Source organism: Vipera berus, assembly GCF_964194415.1.
Source record: "Vipera berus genome assembly, contig: HAP1_SCAFFOLD_28, whole genome shotgun sequence".
NCBI lineage: Eukaryota > Metazoa > Chordata > Lepidosauria > Squamata > Viperidae > Vipera > Vipera berus.
The window spans coordinates 780354-800382 of record NW_027673655.1 but is presented as its reverse complement, the minus strand read 5'-3'; the positions used below and the strand labels follow the sequence as shown (position 1 = coordinate 800382).

At 49.5% G+C, this 20029-nt stretch overlaps 1 protein-coding gene across 1 annotated transcript; it reads left to right on the top strand.

Annotated features, from left to right (window-relative positions):
• Positions 1-1490: 1490 nt before the first annotated feature.
• On the top strand, positions 1491-19711 carry LOC308679208 (uncharacterized protein). The gene is made up of 18 exons (XM_081346799.1): positions 1491-1628; positions 1974-2598; positions 3972-4079; positions 4581-4697; positions 5505-5627; positions 6514-6663; positions 7611-7730; positions 9853-9932; positions 11009-11144; positions 13870-14007; positions 14100-14441; positions 14579-14811; positions 15634-15748; positions 17116-17197; positions 18311-18418; positions 18498-18614; positions 18877-18993; positions 19125-19711. Exons 2-12 carry the CDS (start codon positions 2488-2490, stop codon positions 14585-14587), a joined length of 1434 nt encoding a protein of 477 aa, XP_081202925.1. The 5' UTR covers positions 1491-1628; positions 1974-2487; the 3' UTR covers positions 14588-14811; positions 15634-15748; positions 17116-17197; positions 18311-18418; positions 18498-18614; positions 18877-18993; positions 19125-19711.
• Positions 19712-20029: the final 318 nt, after the last annotated feature.

Genomic DNA, 20029 nt, shown 5'->3' with positions numbered 1-20029 from the left:
AGTCCAGGAAAGTTTCCTGATCTGTCAGTTTCACCGAGCATTTCTAATATACCCAATAAGCACATTGATTTGTACTTTAAATTGTAAGCCTCCCTGAGTCTTCGGAGAAGGGCGGGATATAAATGGGATTAAATAAATAAATGAATAAACAAACAAACAAACAAATAAACAAATAAATGGTTGAAGACGGTTTCCTGCAAGGAGAACCTGCTGATCATTATTATTTATTATTATTATTTTAATTCCATTTATATCCCGCCCTTCTCCGAAGACTCAGGGCGGCTTACAAGCTTAGCAGTAGCCTTCATTCTATGTATATGCCTGCTTGTTAGGGCTTTCGCCCCCCCCAAGCAGCATTATTACAAAGTCAGCTTAATTGCCCCCAACAATCTGGGTCCTCATTTTACCTACCTCGGAAGGATGGAAGGCTGAGTCAAAAGTGGATTTTTACACCCCCCCACACACAAATACATGAGGTTACTTTTTTTCTCAAGAAAAAAAATCTATGGAATCTAATTTCTCTCTGTTCTGCATAATTGTCAGGAACAAAACAGAAATTTCAAGGCTGATGCTGGGAAAAGACCTGCTCCAATTGAAGAAGAAGGAGCTTTTGCAGAAAAATCTCCAACTAATTGCAGAAAAGATTTTGGTTAGACAGTTAGTTACAAAGTCAGTTACATAGGTAGTTGTGTAGATAGATACAGAGACACACAGAGAGAAAGTCGGCTCCGTAGGGGAGCAGGACTTTTCTTGTCGTGGGTATTTTTTCCAGTGATGGAGCCCCCATTAAGAGTAAGCCTTATTATTGTGGTTAAGAAAATAACCTACCAGTCCGTTATCTTTTATTCTGTTTTTCTTCTTCAACGCCCCCCAAAAGGTGTTCCCAGGTGTCGCAAAGCAGCCAGAAGAGGTGGAGGTGGCCCCCATCCGGGTCTGAACCATTTATTCCAGAATCCATCGATCCCAACATCACGATCATGGATGAAAGAAGGAAGAGGTCGGAGGTCCTTCCTTGCTCAACGATGTGATGGCTGGTAAGTGTTTGAACTGATTTGGCTGTCAGATTTTCTTCATTTATCCATTTTAGAGATATTCTATGATTATTATGGTTGTTGTTATTTAATTCTTAGATGGATTGCAGGGCGGGGGCAGAAATCCACAGGGGGCTGCACTCAGTGGACAGCCTGGAGGCTGCAAGAGGTGAGTGGACCAAGGACTTGTTCAAAAGAGGAAGAAAAATAAAAGAAGGTCCCAGATGAAGGGAGAGGATTTGGGTTCTCTTGAGGTGACCCGGTGTCCTTTGTTGCTTTGCATTTCCCACTTTGGGTGGGGATGGAAGCGATAAAGAAAGAAAACTGGGAGGAAAAAATAATAATTTTTATTATTAATCTGGTTGCTAAGTTTTATTTTTTCATTTTTTGCTTCTTGCTTATTTATTATTTCATTATTACTAAAATATTAAATTTGTGCTTGTTTTGCCCCAGGACTAACCGGCGCCTGGGGTGTCACCCCAGAACAACTGCAGCCCCATTTGGGCCCTATCGACGTTGACAAGGTCCCCATGGGTCAGTTGCCAAAGGCCCCTTTCCTCGGCACAGCCGACATCCCGTCCCCCCCTCTGGCTGACAGTGTGAGGAACCACAATCCCCCAGGGAGGCAGGAGCTTGTCGTGGTTGTGGGTCTTGTGTGCTCCGAGGAAGATGAGGGCTACAAAGAGCATCTCTCCCGTAAACAATATGGAGAAACATACATTACAGGAACCCCAAAATGGCCTCCAGACTCAGGAGAGATTTTTCCCCTGCTGAGAGACTCCTGGTTCCCTCACCAGAACTGTCTCTTTTCTCTTTTCTTTTTATGCACTTTTTAAATGTAGCTTTGTTTAGCTTTGGGGTTTGATTCGGGTTTTTTTTGGGGGGGGGGAATTTGTATTTTACGGTTTTGAATAATAATAATAATTTTTTTTTGCATCTCAGAAACCTGGCATTTTAATGAGGTGGGCCAGGTGAGTGGCCAGAGCCGGAGCTGGAAGCTGGGATGTGGCTGCTGCAGCCTTTGGATGCTCCCTCATATCCTGAAGAGGGGTGACTTTCTCCTTCAGTGGGCTGGAGTGGCTCTTCTCCACAGGGAAACTGAGGTCCGCAGGCTGGAAAAGTTGCCGTTGCTAAAGAAGGACAGCGATGAGTCCAACCCCCAGGTCAATCGTGGCCAGCAGCAGGGGGACCCCCAGGAAGCCCTTTTCTCTGGCTCCCACCTGTCCACGTCCCGTGACTCAGCCACTCAGTGAGATGCCTCTGCTTGTCAAGTCTTCCGCAGCTCCAACGAAGGCCAGGAACAGGGTTCAGCTGCATCAGTAGAAGGAACCAAAGTGCCAAAGGCATATCCCTTCGGTTGGAACGACTGAACCAGCAGTCAGGCGAAGGACGTGCAGCAGTTCTGAATGACAAAATCTGACCTTGTGCTTCCCCCCCTCCCTACAAAGCTAAAGAAATGGAGATGAAGCGCAAAAACAAAAAGGGGAATACCGTCAACTGGCTAAAAGAGGACATCATCGGTTCGGGATCAGGAGTATTTTATAATAACATCCCCAAAATGGCTAAGGTAGGTTTCAGTCCAGCCTTTGGCCTTGCTTCTTCTTGACCTTCCTTTCTCGCCTCCTCCGTAGGACCTGGAGATGCTCCAAAAAGCCAATAGAACAGAGGGGAGGGCATGATCCATCCATCTCATACAATCTATGAGACCAATGTAGAAGAATGTATTAGAATCAAGATCATGTGAAGGGTTAAATGCCACTTTATAGTGCCTCAGTAAGGCCACACTGCAAGAAAAGAGCCATGCGCAGAGAGCAACAAGGACCCCGTGGTCCTCCTGATTCCCCACCATCTTCCTCCCACCTCTTTCCTTCCTCTTCCCTCCTCCGTCCTCTCCTTCCTCCCCTCCTTCACCCACTCCCTTGTAGCACTGATGCTCTTCCTCGTGGGAAAACTCTGCACGAAAACAACCACGCTCTGAGAGCACTAAGGCCTCCTCCTCCTCCTCCTCCTCCTCCTCCCCATAACCCCCCACCCACCCTTCTAGCACTGGGGATGTTACCTTGTTTGGCCATGAAACATTTGCAAAGCTCAGAGAGCAGCAGGTGCTCCACAGTTCAACCCTGAGCTACAAAGATTCTCTTCCGTTTGCTAAACTGCAACCTCAGGTCCTGCACGCCCAGCCAACCAGCCAGGGGGGAGGGAGTCTGGGAGTTGGACAGCTGGTCCTTGACCTACAACCTCAGCTAAGCCCATATTTTATGTTGCTGAGCAAGACATTTTGTAAATGAGCTTTGTTCCCATTTTGCGACCTCTCCTGTCACTGCCGTTATCTGAATCACTGCAAATGTTAACTTAGGAACACGGTTGTGAAGGGACTCTGGCTTCTCCCTTGACTTTGCTTGTCAGGAAGTTGCAGAAGGGGATCACGTGACCCGGGACGCTGCAACTGTCACAAGGACACGTCAGTTGCCAAGCCTCCGAATTTTGATTACATGACCGCACAATGGTCATAAGTGCGAAAAACGGCCAGAAGTCATTTTTTTTCAGTTGTAAATTATTGCTTAGAACTCCGAACGGTCACTAAATAAATGGTTGTAAATCGAGGGCCAGCAACATCTGGAGACGGGTTGTTCACTCGTCCTTCCAGGCAGAGGAAGCAAATCTAGGGTCTTCGTCTGGACAACTGTCCTCACAATTTGTGGCAGAGCTTTTCCAGCCGCTCCTCTCCAAAGCTACCTCAGCTCCAGCTGATCCAGCCCGGGATGGTCCCTCTTAGGTGCCTGGTGTCTGTCCCAGCTAGGAAAGCCAAGTAAATTGTGAGAGGTCTCCTGATGCAGAATGGAAAGCGACGCTTTCCTTGGAGACAGCGACCGAAAAGCCCCGTTCCGTCCTCTGCTCCTTCGCTTGGCCACAATTTCTTTATTCTTGTTGCCTAAACAGGTTTCTGCACACCCCAGAATGTCCAGGAGGAAAGTGGATGGATTTCCCTCCCTCCACCAGAAGTCTGCGATCCCAGAAAGTAGTTCCCATCTCTCGTCTCAGGAGAAGGTGAGCGTGCGGAGCTTTTGCCCTTTGGGGGGCGCAATTGTCCAAGGCACAATGCCAACTCGGCGCGGGATAATTCAACCATTCGATTCGTTCCAAGGATTTAAAGAATCATTTTCATTTTTGGCGTTCGCGTTCCGTTTTGTCCCTCCTTTGACACCGTTCCTTTAATGATTCTGTTCCATCGTTTCTTTGAGATTAGTCAGACAAATAAATAGTAGAATAACAGAATTGGGAGGGACCTTGGAGGTCATCTAGGCCAACCCCCCGCTCAGGCAGGAAGCCCTATGCCATTCTGGGCCAAGGGCTGCCCAGTGATGGAGCACCTAGAACTTCCGGAGGCAACTCGTTCCACTGATTATTGTTCTCACTGTCAGGAAGTTCCTCCTTAGTTCTAGGTTGCTTCTCTCCTTGATGAGTAGCTGACCCCACATTGTCCATTTCCTTTTCCTGGCCCACTGGTGGACCTCCCTACGATTCACTGACTCTTTCCCCAACCTTCAGATTTCGCTGTACAGATACTATGGGGTGAAACTTCGGGATTGCAGACAGAAAGACCTGGTCAAGGAACAACTGGAAAGACTTCTGGGTTTTTCATTTCACGAAGAAACAGACAGAGAAGTGAGTGGCAGTGGGGTTTCTGCAGGGCCCTTGCAGACGTTTTGTTACCCAATGAGGTCACATCATCCCTGCTAGAAGGGAATGGGGTTTGTGGGGAGGAGGAGGAGGAGGAGGAGGGGGAGGAGGAAGAGGAGGAAGAGTGGGGAGCAGGAGGAGGAAGAGGAGGAAGAGGAGGAGGAGGGGAGGAGGAGGAGGAAGAGGGGGAGAAGGAGGGTTAGGGTTAGGGTTAGGCATGGTTCCGGATTATTTACGGGAGCACCTTCTGCCGGCGTCAACCTCCCATCGTCCTGGGCGCTCCCACAGAGAGGGCCTCCTCAGGGAATGCCGACTGGCGGCCCTCTGGAACCAGCTCCCTGTTGAGCTCCGGATGGGATTTTAAAATGTTTAGAATGTGATTTACTTGTTGGGTCTAATTTAATTTAATTTATTTTTAACCTTGTATATTGTGTTTTAACTGCCCTGTACACCGCCCCGTGTCCTTCGGGAGAAGGGCGGGATATAAATCCAATAAAATAAATAAATAAAGAAATACATGTGTGGACTTCAACTCCCAGAATTCCTCAGCCAGCATTGCTAGCTGCAGAGTTCTGGGAGTTGAAGGCCCCAAGTCTTAAAGCGTGGAGCCCCCTGTTTTTGCCCACCCCCCGTGGGCCACTCTTGTTTGGAGCCCAGGACTCCAGAAGTCTCTGAAGAGACAGAAGAGGCGGCTCTTGCTTCGCCTTCCTCACAGAAGTGGCCTGCAAGAAAGAAACCCCATTACGGGTCAGATGTTGAAACGTCCTCATTCACAAGCCTCGCTTTGCTTAGGGAATCTCTGAAACCATCGGAGTGGCTGCCTTTTGCCACCTTCCGGAGATCCTGGTGGCCCTGAGAGAGGCCGGCCACTTCGTGCGTGCAAAGAAACCTGCTCTGCAAGAAGCCACCTTTCAGGTAAGGCCAGAGACGGGGATGCAAGCTCTGAAACTCAGTGCAGAAGAACGCTGGGGGATTCTGGGAAGGAAAGTCCCACGTGTTTAGAAGGACTGATGCTCTGGGTCGTCTGGTCTCCTCAGAGCGGTCATAGATCTCCAGACCGGAGACCAGCGCTGAGCTCTGTAGGTGGTGGTGGACATCCTCCATCTCCATCTCCCGGAGAGAGGAGATTATGAGTTGCCCCAACAAACATCTCAAGTAGACCCAAAGCTGCTTTTTCAGAAGGCAACTGGACTTTGTTTTTCCTTCCTTTCACTGCTCATCCAAGAAGCTGCTTCTGTTCTGACTGAGGAGGGGATCGGACCGAGGGAGGATGGCGAATTAGTTGCTTATCGCCGCATCCCTTCTGGTGGTTGATGACCACTTCCTGGACCTCAATAGGGAGGTGGGAAAGGGAACCCAACTCGAGGCCAGACTTGTGGACTTCCCAGAGACATCCAGTTGGCCATTTGGGATCCAGAGCGCTGATCTAATAGGTGCCAGGATCCAGCCTCAGAGCTTATAGACCCCCCGGGTACAGTTCTTTCTCTGTTTGTTATATAGAACATAGACCACAGAACCGGCCAGTTGGAAGGGACCTCAGAGGTCTGCTGGGTCAAGCAGGAGAGTGTGTACCATTTCAGACCAATGGTTGTCCAGTCTCTGTTTGAAAGCCTCCAGGGATGGAGCACCCACCACTTCTGGAGGCGAGCTGTTCCACCGGTTAATTGTCCTCACTGTTAGGAAGTTTCTCCTCCATTCCAAGTTGCTTCTCTCCTTGGTCAGTTTCCATCCGTCGTTTCTTCTCCTGGAGCTTTGGACAAGTGGTTGACTTGCCCCCCCCCTTTCATCTTTGTAATCCCAGGACCAACACTCTTGTTCTGAGAGGCAAATTCGCACAGCCGTGATGCTGTGCTATGGCCAAGCAGCCATGGGAGCCCAGCTGGAGGACATGATGCCTTTAGCGGAACACGTCGTCTCTGAGATTCTCTTCCAGTATTCGACCAGGAACAAGGTAGGCTGGCTTCCGCCCTGGACTTCTCTCAATGGTGAGCTGCCCTTTTCTCGGACAGCTGGGAGTCACGTCACAGGTCTTCCCTCCTAATTAAAATGGAAAAAGAAACCCCCGGTGGTTATTTCCCAGGATCGCCTCTCACGATTTCCCCTCTTGGCTGCCAGGACAATGATGATCTGGAGTCCTTAGCTTGGTGGCCTTCTTGCAGACATTTTACGACCCATCTGGGTAACGTTATCAGTGCATTGTGGGAAAGGAGGTAACTTGGAACAGTCACTAAGCAAACTGTTGTAAGTCGAGGACTACCTGTACTTCATCACTTTTTTCCTTTTGGGGGGGGCATCAAGTTTTTGACACCTTGCCAGGCGACTGGAGGTCCTCGGATGTTGCCCTATGCTAAAAGTGGTGCAATGGGTGAAAAGGTGGGAAAGGCCTGCCTGTTCCAATTGCAGAGGACTTGTGGAAATGCTAGTTGTTCATCCATCTATGACTCAAGGCAGCGGACAGGCGTAATATTCTTTCCTCCTTTCCACACAACAACCTTGTGAGACAGATGGACCGGCCCCAGGTCCCTCAGCTGGCTTTCATCCTAAGATGGGATCGAACTCACAGCCTCCTGCTGATTGGCCCAAAGTTACCCATCCAGCTTTCACGCCTAAGGCGGGACTAGAACTCGCCATTTTGGGGTCACGGCCCCAAGTCTCTCAGCTGGCTTTCATCCTAAGATGAGACTCGAACTCACAGCCTCCCGGTAACTGGCCAAAATCCCTCGGCCATCTTCCGTGCCTAAGGCGGAAGCAGAACTCAGAATGTCCAGGAGATATTTGGAGTGGCAGCCCTCAGAGTTCAAGAGAAGACGGCTGGCTCCATCGAGGTTTCAATCAAGTCAGTCGATCCTCTTCCTTCCGGCTTCTTGTAACCCCCCCATTCCCCCCCGTCTTTCCCAGGATGAAGCCTTGACGATAGCCTTCATGAGGTCCGTGATCCTGATCACCAAAGCTCTTCTCCAGAGCAAGAGGCAGGACGTCACTTTGCCCTGGAAATCTGAACTGGCCGTAAAGATCAATGTGAGTGGGGGGAGGGGGCAGGTGGTCCAGGGAGAATTTATTTCTGAAAGTGAACTTGGATTGAATTCTATTGAAGACAGGTTCTCCTCGCCCGCAATTCAGCCCCGAGTGGTTGTTGCTAAGTGGGACAGTTGTTAAGTGAATTCTGCCCCCGTTTACAACCTGTCTTGCCACCGTTGTGAAGCCAATCACGGCTGTTAAATTAGTCAGACAGTTGTTAAGTGGCTTCCCCATTGACCTGGCCTGTTAGACAGCTGCAAAAAGGGGACGAGGTGACCCAGGGACACCGGACCGTGCCAGGTGACTCCATTTTGATCAGGGGACCACGGGCGACGCTGCCCTGGTCGTAAGGGTGGAAAAACCATCACCAGTCCCTTTTTTTCCGTGCCGTTGCGACTTTGAACGGTCGTTAAGTGGAGGACTATCGTCATCTATTTGGCCAAGGGTGGTTAGATACAGAGAGCTGCTCTCAAGGGTGCTGAGACGCCGTGCAGGAGCCCTGCAGGGCAGGAGCTCTCGGTGTGCCTGCAAAACCACAGCGCCACCCCCCCTCCCCGTCACAACCGGAGCAGCCAGAGAAGGGAGCAGGAAAGGGGAGAAGGGTAAAATGCAGCCTATACGATGTGGGTCAACGGAGAGAAGGCAGGACTGTCAGAATCAGCGGTTCAGCAGAGTGAGGGCACAAGGGGAAAAACTGCGCTTTTTCAGGGGGCAACTGACTTGCTTTTTGCTCTTTGAAGACGTTTCGCTTCTCGTCCAGGAGGCTTCTTCCGCTCTGACTGGACGGTGGGGAATGGACGGGTTTATGTTCCTTGCAGACGGCTGGTCATTTGTCCTCTTTGGGAGAGTTGTCGAGGCCGCCTGTCCTCTGGGCCAGCCGAGTAGTGCAAATGGGCGTGGAGCCTTCTTGGCTACAAGAGGTTTCCTGCCCTGGGTGCCTCCACACCCATTTGCACTACTCAGGGGACCCTGAGGACGCAGATAAACCTCCCAGGGGCTTCAGCAAATCGCTAAAAGAAGGCCAATGACCAGCTGCCTGCAAGGAGTGGACATCCTCCCATTCCTCACCACCCAGTCAGAGCAGAAGAAGCTTCTTGAACGAGAAGCGAAAGGTCTTTGAAGAAAAACAAGAAAGTCCAGTTGCCTCCTGAAAAAACCTCCACAGACATTCGTGTCTGGTTGTTTTGGCATGCAATGCCCTATGGTGCCATCCTGAAGGGAGGAGTTGAAGCAGTTGAAGTCCAGGATGGGAGGGTCTGCAGATACCTCCTCAGCCCTCCTTCTGACCCCCACAGTATGCAGGTCTTCCACGGAAGGCATACCTGGTTTTGGAATGTGCAATGGGAAAAAAGGGGGGGGGGGCTTTTTGCTGCTTTCTTGGTGGCCTGACCCAGCCAAGGTCAACCTGGCTAAGGAAACCATGATTTGGGGCAATATGTCGGCCAATCCGGTCCAGGTCTTCTTCAGTGGCACTGCTTGTCAACGGTAGCTGTGAGAGCATCTTCTGGAGAGATTAGAAGAGACAGGTCAGATCTGTGTGTTGTGTTAACAGAACACACGTCTGAATCAAAAGAGTGAGACCCCCGTGGAACCATTTCATTCCAGAAGCTGTGGGTGCTCCGTCACTGGAGCTGTTTCAAGAAGAGACCGCACAGCCAATGTCCAGAATATCGGGCAGGATTGTCCGACCTTGGCAACTTTAAGAGCTGTGGACTTCAACTCCCAGAATTCCCTAGCCGGCATGGCTGGCTCTGGAGTTCTGGGAGTTGACGTTCACAGGTGGTAAAGAATCCATAGTTACCCATCCCTGATTTAAATCATGGTCACATGGTTGCGGGACATCACAAACTGCCCTAAATGCAAGCTGGTTGCCAGGTGACCAAAATGGGACCACATGATCCCTGAGGAAGGCACGTCTCTCGGAACTTCGGATCTGGGTCATAAGTAGTCCTGGAGAGTTCTTTCACAACTTTAAATGGTGGCTAAGTGACCAGTTATAAGGTGAGGACTACTTATGTCAACCGGAAAAAGCATAGGGATGGGAATAGAGCCAGTTGGATGGTGGCTGTATCTCTGGAGCTTTCTTAGATGTGTTTCCTCCTCCTCCTCCTCCTCCTCTCAGGAAGTCCTTGAAAACGAGACCGGGAGTCCCTTGTCCGTCAGCACTCTTCATGAAGCCATCATCGCAATCACCTGCATGACGTACGTACCTGCACTGCCCTCACCTTATCACCAGGGTTTGTAGGAACCTGGAGTTGGACCCAGTTATGGGCTTTCCAGGTCTGGTCCCCAGGCTCTAGAGCATGCGTTGGAATAGCAGGTCAGTCCCAGAATTTGGAAGGGTGAACAATTTGCACGCTGGCCATCTGGGCAGTTCAGATCTGGGAAACCAGGCGAGCGTGCTTCTTTAGATGTGAGGGGTCCTTGGTGCTAACCAAGAATAGAATAGAGATGGAAGGGACCTTGGAGGTCTTCTAGTCCGGCCCCTGCTCAAGCAGGAGAACCTCTACCATCTCAGACAAGTGACTGTTTAGCCTCTTCTTAAAAAGCTCCAGTGATGGAGCGCCCACGAATTCTGGTGGCAAGCTGTTCCACTGGTTGATTGTCCTCACTGCCAGGAAGTTTCTCCTTAGTTCCAGGTTGCTTCTCTCTTTGGTCAGTTTCCAACCATTGTTTCTCATCCTGCCTTTTGGTGCTTTGGAGAAGAACTTGACCCCCTCTTCTTTGGGGCAGCCCCTCAGATACTGGAACGCTGCTATCATCTCTCCCCTATTTCTTCTTTTCTTTAGACCAGCCAAACCCAAGTCCTGCAGCCGTTTTTCGTATGTTTTAGTCTCCGGGCCTTGGATCATTTTAGTTGCTCTTCTCTAATTTGTTTCCAAACTCTCAACATCTTGTTTGTGATACGTTGACCAAACTTATTTATTTTATTTTTTTTATTTTAATCCCATTTATATCCCGCCCTTCTCCGAAGACTCAGGGCGGCTTACAATCTAAGCACAAATCAAATGTGCTTAGCAATTGTCTTGTATTGTCTGCAGTATTCCAGGTGTGGTCTTACTAGGGTTTTTATAAAGTGGTACTAATACCTCACGTGACCTTGAGCCTGTGCCTCTGTTTATACAACCCGGGGTTTTGTTAGCTTTTTTGACCAGGATGGCATAAGCACCATCAAAAAGCAAGGGATGGACCAGAAGACCTCCAAGGTCCCTTCCGAGTCCCTTCCGAGTCTACGATCTTCTCACATTCCCCCCTCCTCTTTTCTTGTCTTTCCTCAGGTGTTTGCAGCCTACACTGAACCCTCAGCTGATGTCTAGGTTGGTGGAAACAACCACCCAGAAGGTGTTTTGCCTGCCGGCTAGGACGCTGACAAGAATAAATGCAGGTAGCCCAAGCCAGGCAGCCTATACTCAGGTGAGCCGTCCAGATGAAGCAAAGCAATATGAGATCCATCCGGAGCTTTGGTGGGAGGACGAGGCGAAACAGGAATCAAGATCTCCTCAAAAGCTCTGAATCCACCCATTGAGCCAAACGGCACCTCGGCCTGTCCCTTCATCCCTGGCCTGGAAAGAATGCTTCCACTTCTCCTTCTCCCTTTCTTGATAGGACTGCGTGGTTTTCACTTCTAAACATCTCCACGGTCTTCCTCACCCTCTTTTCCTCTCTTCCTCCACTTCTTCCTTCTTTTTCCTTCTGGTTGAAGTACCTTCTCAGGACCAACTCCCCATCTCCCCCTTTTGTTCCCAAATGAAAGAAGGGCATATGGTGGTGCAGAACAACCATGATCTGCATGCACTAGCTATGATTCCTAGGCCGTCTCAAAGAACCCTCAAGAAAAGGTACAACTTCTCTGACCCGAGTTTGATTCCTGCTGACTTTGGGGACGTATCCATGACGGCTCCTTGGCCACAAGAGGGAAGGGCAAAGTTGTACTATGCAAATCCCCAAATAGAAGCAAATCCCAGATGGTCTATTTGTTCCTGTTGAGATCCTAAGGGAACTGCAGTCAAAGACTATATGGACCTTGTGGATGTCCAACCTTGGCAACTTTAAGACCCTGGACTTTAACTCCCAGAATTCCCCAGCCAGCATGCCACAGTGGGACACCCCATTGTAGAAGAACACAACTCCTGATATTGTTGAGGCTGAGAGATTTTCCTCCCAAATCAACTAGTTCAGCCGTTTTCATCAGAATTATTTCTGAGGAAAAAAGACTTACAGCTGGCCCTTGACTTTCCACTGTAACTTAGTCAGATTCATGGTTGTAAGTCATTAGAGTCATAAGTTGAGGCACTAAGTGGCAATTTTTGCAGTGGTCATGAAGTGAATGCAGCAGTCGTTAAGCGGACGCTGTAGCTATTAAGCGAACAACATGGTCGTTAAGGGGATCCATTAGGCCCAATGGGCATTTCTTGCTGTAAACCAGAAGCAAAAGCCCCAAACCAGCAATAAAGGTCAAAAAACGTGGTCACGTGACCACGGGAGATGGCAAACAGCTGTAAAGGTGAGCCAGCACCCAAAATGCAACCGTGGGACCTTTGAACTTTAACTCTGAAATTCTTACTTTGAAATTCGGTCTTACTGAGAGGCTGTCGGAACTTTAAATGGCCACTAAGCAACTGGTCATAAGTCGAGGAGGACCCATGCTACTCCCACATAGCTTGCCGAAGCCGCCTCTACTTTCTCCTGCTTTTGCCACCAAGGGAGACCTTGGTCACCTCCCCAAGGGGAGCTGGAGAATTCAAGAAAATCTCGGAGAAAGAGATCAGGGCTACCCTTGAGAAAGCTAAGCGAGGTCAGGCACGGTTGGGTCTTGGATGGGCAGCTGTAGCTAGTCCTCAGCTTACAGCAGATCGTGTAGTGACCGGTCGAAGTTAGTGAGGAACGACCATTTTTCACACTTACGACCGTTGCAGCCTCCCCGTGGTCACGTAATGAAAATTCAGACGCTTGTCAACTGGTTCCTCTTTATGACGGTCGCAGCATCCCAGGGTCACGTGAACCCCTCTTGCGACCTTCCCACAAGCAAGGTCTATGGCAGGAGTAGGCAACCTCGGCTCTTTTATGACTCATGGACTTCAACTCCCAGAATTCCCTAGGCTCCACTTTGCATGCTTTAGCTGTTCTTCTCACTGCCTGCAAGGAGGGTCTGCAGTCCGGCCTTTCAGTCCCAGCTGGCCCGCCAGGCAGCGAGGAGGGCAGCTAAAGCCGGCAAAGGCCCCTCAGCGTCCTCCATTTTGCGGCCTCTTTCCTGAGGGGAATCTTCCTCCCTCCATTTTAGGGGGGGAAAAGCCGCAGGGAGATTTTTTCCTCCCTCCAGCCGAGAGTCAGGAAGGTTCCCAAAGGGGGGAGGTTGGGGGGGTGGAGGGAGGAGGCAGGCCGGCAGCCTTTCGGGGGAGTCTCAGAGGATGCTGGGGCTGGAGGGGACCCCGGAGGTCACCTAGTCTGACCCCGGCCCAACCATCCCCAGACTGGCCCATAAGCACCGACCCTGCCAACCATCGTGGCTTGGTCCAATCATGGTTTCACTGCGAAGCTTTTTGATCAGAGGAGATGTCAGCCCACCTCACCATCATACCGTCTGCTGCAATCCTGGCTATGCGTAAGACTCAATGCTGGTCAGTTGGGCGTTATTGGGGCCGGTGTGCCCCGAGCACACTCAGAGCCTACTTTTACCCCAGGTTCCTCTTAGCCTGTGCAAACCAGGATCTCTAACCTACAGGCTGTTTTGCAAACTGATTTTCTCATTGCCTGCCTCTCACCAGCGAGGCAGTCCCTGTTGTGTAGCGACACACTCTTCGGAAGAGCCTGCAGCCTTTCCAACACCTTCGTTTTGTGGCTGCCGCTACCTCTTTGGGGGCCAGTGTTTGTGGCTTCCGTTGTCGTTCTTTATTTCTCCTGGAGTTAAGAATGCTTCTTTGTGATGCAGACCAAGGAAACGTGGAAGTAACCAAACCACCTTGAGCCCTAATAACCAACTTTATTACTGGAGGGGGAAGAAAAAATTTGGGAGGGGCTGATTTGTGTTGTTGTTGGTTTCGTGTCATCTTTTGGGGTTGCCGCACAAACGGCAAACTGAAACTTGACCATATCCTGAACAGACAGCTGGCCCTGATTCTCCTTCCTCTGCCTGATTTAGCTCGGCCGTGCAAGCCCTGCAGACCCTCATCCTGTGCACCGGCCGTCTGGAGGAAGACCAGGCTCTGGGGAAGAAGGGGTGCTGGAAAAGGCTGCTGAGCCCGGACCGTCTCTTCGAAGCCGTCTCCCACCTGGTCGGGTAAGGCATCCAAAGTCAGAAGAGCTTGGCTGTAAGTGGCTGTGTGGTAACCTGGTGAGCCCCCCGTGACTCTCCTTTCCTCCCGTGTCTAGGCCACCAACGCTCTGGGCCTCATCCTGCCCTTGCCGGAGGCAGCTGAAGCGGTCGGCCACAGGTCCCCTCCCCTGCTCATTGGGCTCCTCACCCAGACCTCCTTCCTGCGGGGAGGAAGCGAGCAGGAGGCGTCTTGTGCTTGTGGAGCGGTGCCTGTCCCAGGACTCTCTGCGGCTTGTGACGTTGGCATCTTGGTGGATGCCCTGAGACGTTTCTGCCGGGTGTTTGGCTTAGACGACCGGTCCCTCCGTTTTCTGGCACTTCAGACGGGAAAAGAATTTGAAAAGTTGAGGTCGACTATCAAGAAAACCCCGTTAGCCAATACAATAAATGCAGAACTGGTATTTTCTCTCTTGATGAAGTCGTCTCTTTGGGTAGCTGTGTCGATTGTGGAACCGGCTCTTGATTTTATACCTGTTGTTGATCCTCTGTTTGGTGGAGCGAGTTCATACATTGTCCCCTATCATTTTCTGAACAGCTTTCTTGACGATGCTGTGGAAGACGCCCAAAATGTTTGGGCAAAACGTCTTGGCTGATCAGAGTCCCAGGGAAAGTTTGAAAAGAACTCTCAAATGCCCCTTTGAAGGAAACAGTCGAGCATTTCATCCAAAGAATATAACAATGTCTCGGTGCCTTATTACTTTCTTGTTTTCAAGAATTCTCTGATTGATCACCCTGTAGCAGATATCTCCATGGGAACTCAGAAATTAAGTATTTATCTATATGGTTTGGGGGTGTTTGCTTTTCTTGTTTTTTCTCTTTTTCTTTCTTTTCTGTTCTATTTGTAACAATTCTAAATAACAAAAGCAATAGAGAATTTGATATGAAGATGCATATTTTGTAATGGTTTTTGAAAGAGAAAGAAAGGAAGAGAGAAAGAGGGAGGGGGAGAGGGAGGGGGAGAAAGAAAGAGGGGAGAGAGAGATGGTGGGAGGGAGGCAAGCAGAGAGGGGGAGAGAGAGGAAGAGAAAGAGGGAGTAGAAGGGGTAGGAGGAAAAGAGAGAAAGAGGGAGAGAGACAGAGGCAAGGGAAGAGAGGGAGGGAGGGAGTGAAAGGGAGAGGGTGGGGGAGAGAGAGAGGAAGAGGGAATGAAGGAGAGAGGAAGAGATGTGTGGACAGAAAGAGGGAGAGAGAAAGGGAGGGAAGGGAAGGGAGAGAAAGAAAGAGGGAGAGGGGGAGAGGAAGAGAGAGAAGGGGATCAAAGGGGGGGGGGGTCAGACAGCCACTAACCTTTGCAGTGATTTGCATTCATTTGTCTAAACATTGCAAGATCCAGACTTCTGTAGCCCATTCAGTATCCAGAAGCATTTTCAACATCCAGCTGGTTATTTTTAACTTGGTTGGGATTTGTGTTTCGAAACTCTCTTTATTCTTGAAGGGTTGTGAAACACCCAGGGTTGAAAAGGGGGGTGAGCAGCCATAAAAAGTCTCTAAATGGAGTAACTCATTCCATCTCTTTATCCATAATTCAGATAGTGATTTTTCTGACTAACCAGCAGATCTGGTCTGATCTCTCCGTACTTGATCTTTCAGAACCTTGTTCACATTATCTTCAGCCCAGCTGAAGATGATGTACCAAGAGGCCAACGCATACATGCGGCACTCGGACACAAAGGTGAAGACCATCGGGATGGCTTTCTTCTCGGAGGTGAGCAGACGTTGTGGTGCACCTCCAACTTCTGGAGGCCAAGGAAAGTGGCCCAGGGTTCAGGAGGGCTTTATTGTGGGACACCAGAAGTTACGGAGGCTCCGTCACTGGAGGCTTTGAGGAAGAGTCTGGACAGCCATTTGTCTCAAGTGATGGAGGCTCTCCTGCCTGAGCCGGGGGTTGGACCAGAAGACCTCCCAGGTCTCCTCTTATTCTCTCAATCAGTGGAATGACTTCTGGATGGATGGAGGGAGGGAGGGAAGGAGGGAGGAAGGAAGGAAGGAAGGAAGGAAGGAAGGAAGGAAGGAAGGAAGGAAGGAAGGAAGGAAGGAAGGAAGGAAGGAAGGAAGGAAGGAAGGAACCTCCTCAGGATGCCGTCGGTCAGAGAGTGTCGACTGGCGACCCCCGGGGGGAGGGCCTTCTCTGTGGGGGCACCAGACCTTTGGAACCGTTTACCGGTGGAGCTCCGGATGGCTCCCGACCTGCGCTCCTTCCCCCGTGACCTAAAAACTTATTTATTTGAACAGGCCGGCCTGGTCTGATGGGTTTGGGGTATTTTAATATTAATTTTAATAAATTTTTACTGTAATTGGGCTTCAATATTTAATTCTCCCTTAACTTTTGTACACGGTATTTTTATTGTATTTATTGCCCTGTATACCGCCCTGAGTCCTTCGGGAGAAGGGCGGTATAGAAATTTAATAATAATAAATAATAATAATAATAATAATAATAATAATAATAATAATAATAATAATAATAATAATAATAATAATAATAATAATAATAATAATAATAGTTGTTGTTGTTGTTGTTATTATTACCCCAAATTCTATTTCCACTTTGCATTGTAGGCAGTTTTGTACACTTCCAACTATCATTTACACTAACTTTTGCCATACAGTAGCCTCCACATCTGACCATAATGGACCCTCCAGCAGTCACTAAGTGAATGCAGCAGTCTTTAAGCCAATGCCGTGGTCATATATTTAGGATGAACCAGATCTTTTCGTGGTTTCCTTCTACAGGGAGTCCTCGACTTACAACCACAACGTAGCCCCAAATTTCTGTTGCTAAGTAAGATGGTTGTTCAGTGAGTTTTGCCCCATTTCACGACCTTCCTTGCCACAGTTGTTAAGTGAATTTGGCTCCCCTTCCCCACCCTCCACTCAGAGCGGAAGAAGCTTCCTGGAGGAGAGGAGAAAAGTCTTCAAAGGAAGAGAGGAAAGTCCAGTTGCCTGGACTTTGGGACAACCATGACCTGGATGGCGGAGAGCCTCCATGGGCATTTCTCTTAGTAGAAGCTCCCAGGAACGTTCTTTTCCTTTGCTCTGCTGATGCTCGGCATCTCTGCTCTTGTTCCTCAGCTCATGTATCACGCCCGAGAGTGGAGAACCTCTGGAGGTTCTCCATGAAGGTCTGGGCTTCCTTCTCCAGCACCCCTTCCAGGTAAGAGACGGGAGGGAGGAAGAGAGGGACTCTGGAGGTAGTAGTTGGGGTGACCTCCCTCTCCTTCTCTCCCAGTCTGTACACCCACTCCCTTGTAGCACTGATGCTCTTCCTCGTCGGAAAACTCTGCACGAAAACAACCACGCTCTGAGAGCACTAAGGCCTCCTCCTCCTCCTCCTCCTCCTCCTCCCCATAACCCCCCACCCACCCTTCTAGCACTGGTGATGTTACCTTGTTTGGCCATGAAACATTTGCAAAGCTCAGAGAGCACCAGGTGCTCCACAGTTCAACCCTGAGCTACAAAGATTCTCTTCCGTTTGCTAAACTGCAACCTCAGGTCCTGCACGCCCAGCCAACCAGCCAGGGGGGAGGGAGTCTGGGAGTTGGACAGCTGGTCCTTGACCTACAACCTCAGCTAAGCCCATATTTTATGTTGCTGAGCAAGACATTTTGTAAATGAGCTTTATTCCCATTTTGCGACCTCTCCTGCCGCTGCCGTTACCTGAATCACTGCAAATGTTAAGTTAGGAACACGGTTGTGAAGGGACTCTGGCTTCTCCCTTGACTTTGCTTGTCAGGAAGTTGCAGAAGGGGATCACGTGACCCGGGACGCTGCAACTGTCACAAGGACACGTCAGTTGCCAAGCCTCTGAATTTTGATTACATGACCGCACAATGGTCATAAGTGCAAAAAACGGCCAGAAGTCATTTTTTTGCAGTTGTAAATTATTGCTTAGAACTCCGAACGGTCACTAAATAAATGGTTGTAAATCGAGGGCCAGCAACATCTGGAGACGGGTTGTTCACTCGTCCTTCCAGGCAGAGGAAGCAAATCTAGGGTCTTCGTCTGGACAACTGTCCTCACAATTGGTGGCAGAGCTTTTCCAGCCGCTCCTCTCCAAAGCTACCTCAGCTCCAGCTGATCCAGCCCGGGATGGTCCGTCTTAGGTGCCTGGTGTCTGTCCCAGCTAGGAAAGTCAAGTAAATTGTGAGAGGTTTCCTGATGCAGAATGGAAAGCGACGCTTTCCTTGGAGACAGCGACCGAAAAGCCCCGTTCCGTCCTCTGCTCCTTCGCTTGGCCACAATTTCTTTATTCTTGTTGCCTAAACAGGTTTCTGCACACCCCAGACTGCCCAGGAGGAAAGTGGATGGATTTCCCTCCCTCCACCAGAAGTCTGCGATCCCAGAAAGTAGTTCCCATCTCTCGTCTCAGGAGAAGGTGAGCGTGCGGAGCTTTTGCCCTTTGGGGGGCGCAATTGACCTCCCTACGATTCACTGACTCTTCTCCCAACCTTCAGATTTCACTGTACAGATACTATGGGGTGAAACTTCGGGATTGCAGACAGAAGGACCTGGTCAAGGAACAACTGGAAAGACTTCTGTGTTTTTCATTTTATGAAGAAACAGACAGAGAAGTGAGTGGCAGTGGGGTTTCTGCAGGGCCCTTGCAGACGTTTTGTTACCCAACGAGGTCACATCATCCCTGCTAGAAGGGAATGGGGTTTGTGGGGAGGAGGAGGAGGAGGAGGAGGAGGAGGAGGAGGAAGAATTATGTTGAGTTGTATACACTTTCAACAGCTCAAGACTGTGGTAAATTGGCATTAATCATTGACAGACAATAGACTATTTAAGTGCATAAAGTCAATCTCAGAATTTCATCAAGATTATCATCTATAGAGTGCTAACGGAGCACGAACAGCTCAGGTGCAAAATTGAGAAGGTCAGGAACAAGAACCTGGACTTGATAGATAGCAGAGCGGCCCTCCTCGCCGAGTTCAGGCAACAACTGAGCAGGTGAGAAGCTTGGGCATTTGTCTACTTTCAGAGGGAGAGTTTCCTGACCTCAAAGCTGTGGCCGCTGCGGCTAACCGAAGAGTGTCTTGCTTGTTGGTTGGGATTCACCTCTAACTTTCTGGTTCTTCTAGAGAGAGAGAAATGAGGCTGGACTTGTGTAAGTCCATGAAGGCCGGAGACCAGCCTGCATCAGAGTCAGCGGGGAAGAAAAACGCTGGCAGAGACGAGACCCGCCAACCCAGGAAGCCGTCGTTCCTCCAGTACCAGCTGAAGCCAGCCAAAACGTCCTCGGATGGCTCCGGGGATCTCTGGAAGGCCGGGACGGAGATCCTTCGGAGGCATCCAGACACTCCCTGGCCTCTCGTTCACGGAAGATCCTCCGGCACCTCTGGAAAAGCGGCTTGAGTGCTGCGTATAGAACTTGGAAAAGATCCTGAGGATGAAGAACAAGAGATCCAAAATGGATTCAAACCTCTGAGAGCGCTACAGCTGGCTCCTCCGGCATCGCCCCCTCCCCTCCTCCCTCTTCCCCTTGCCCTCGTCCCCTCCCCGTTGTATATATTCAAGATATTCAAGTATTTTATTCTTATGTATATATGTAGGGGTGGGTGGGTCTGTACATATGTTGTATATACCGTAGTTTGTTTTAGGTGTTATGCATATGTTTCACTTTTGAGAGCGGTAAAAAAAAAGTCACAATAAAGATTCTTATCTTATTATCTGATCTTATCTCCTCCCCTGCCTATCCTTCAAAACCACTCTGTAAGAAATTCACTGCTTTTGGGGTGGGAAAAGTTTAAAAACTAAAATCTACTTGACAACCCCAGGTGTGGCTTTCGACAATGGGAGGTTTTGTTCACACAAACCTAACGCAATATGGAAAAAAAAATTGACATAGAAGGATATTTTGGATACTGAAGGGAAATTAAAATCTAAACGAGCTTTTAGGCCAGGGGATTGAATTATCATAGTGGCCTCGATTGCAAATGCAATCGAGATATGATAAAGATGCAAAAAAATATATATGGCTTTCATA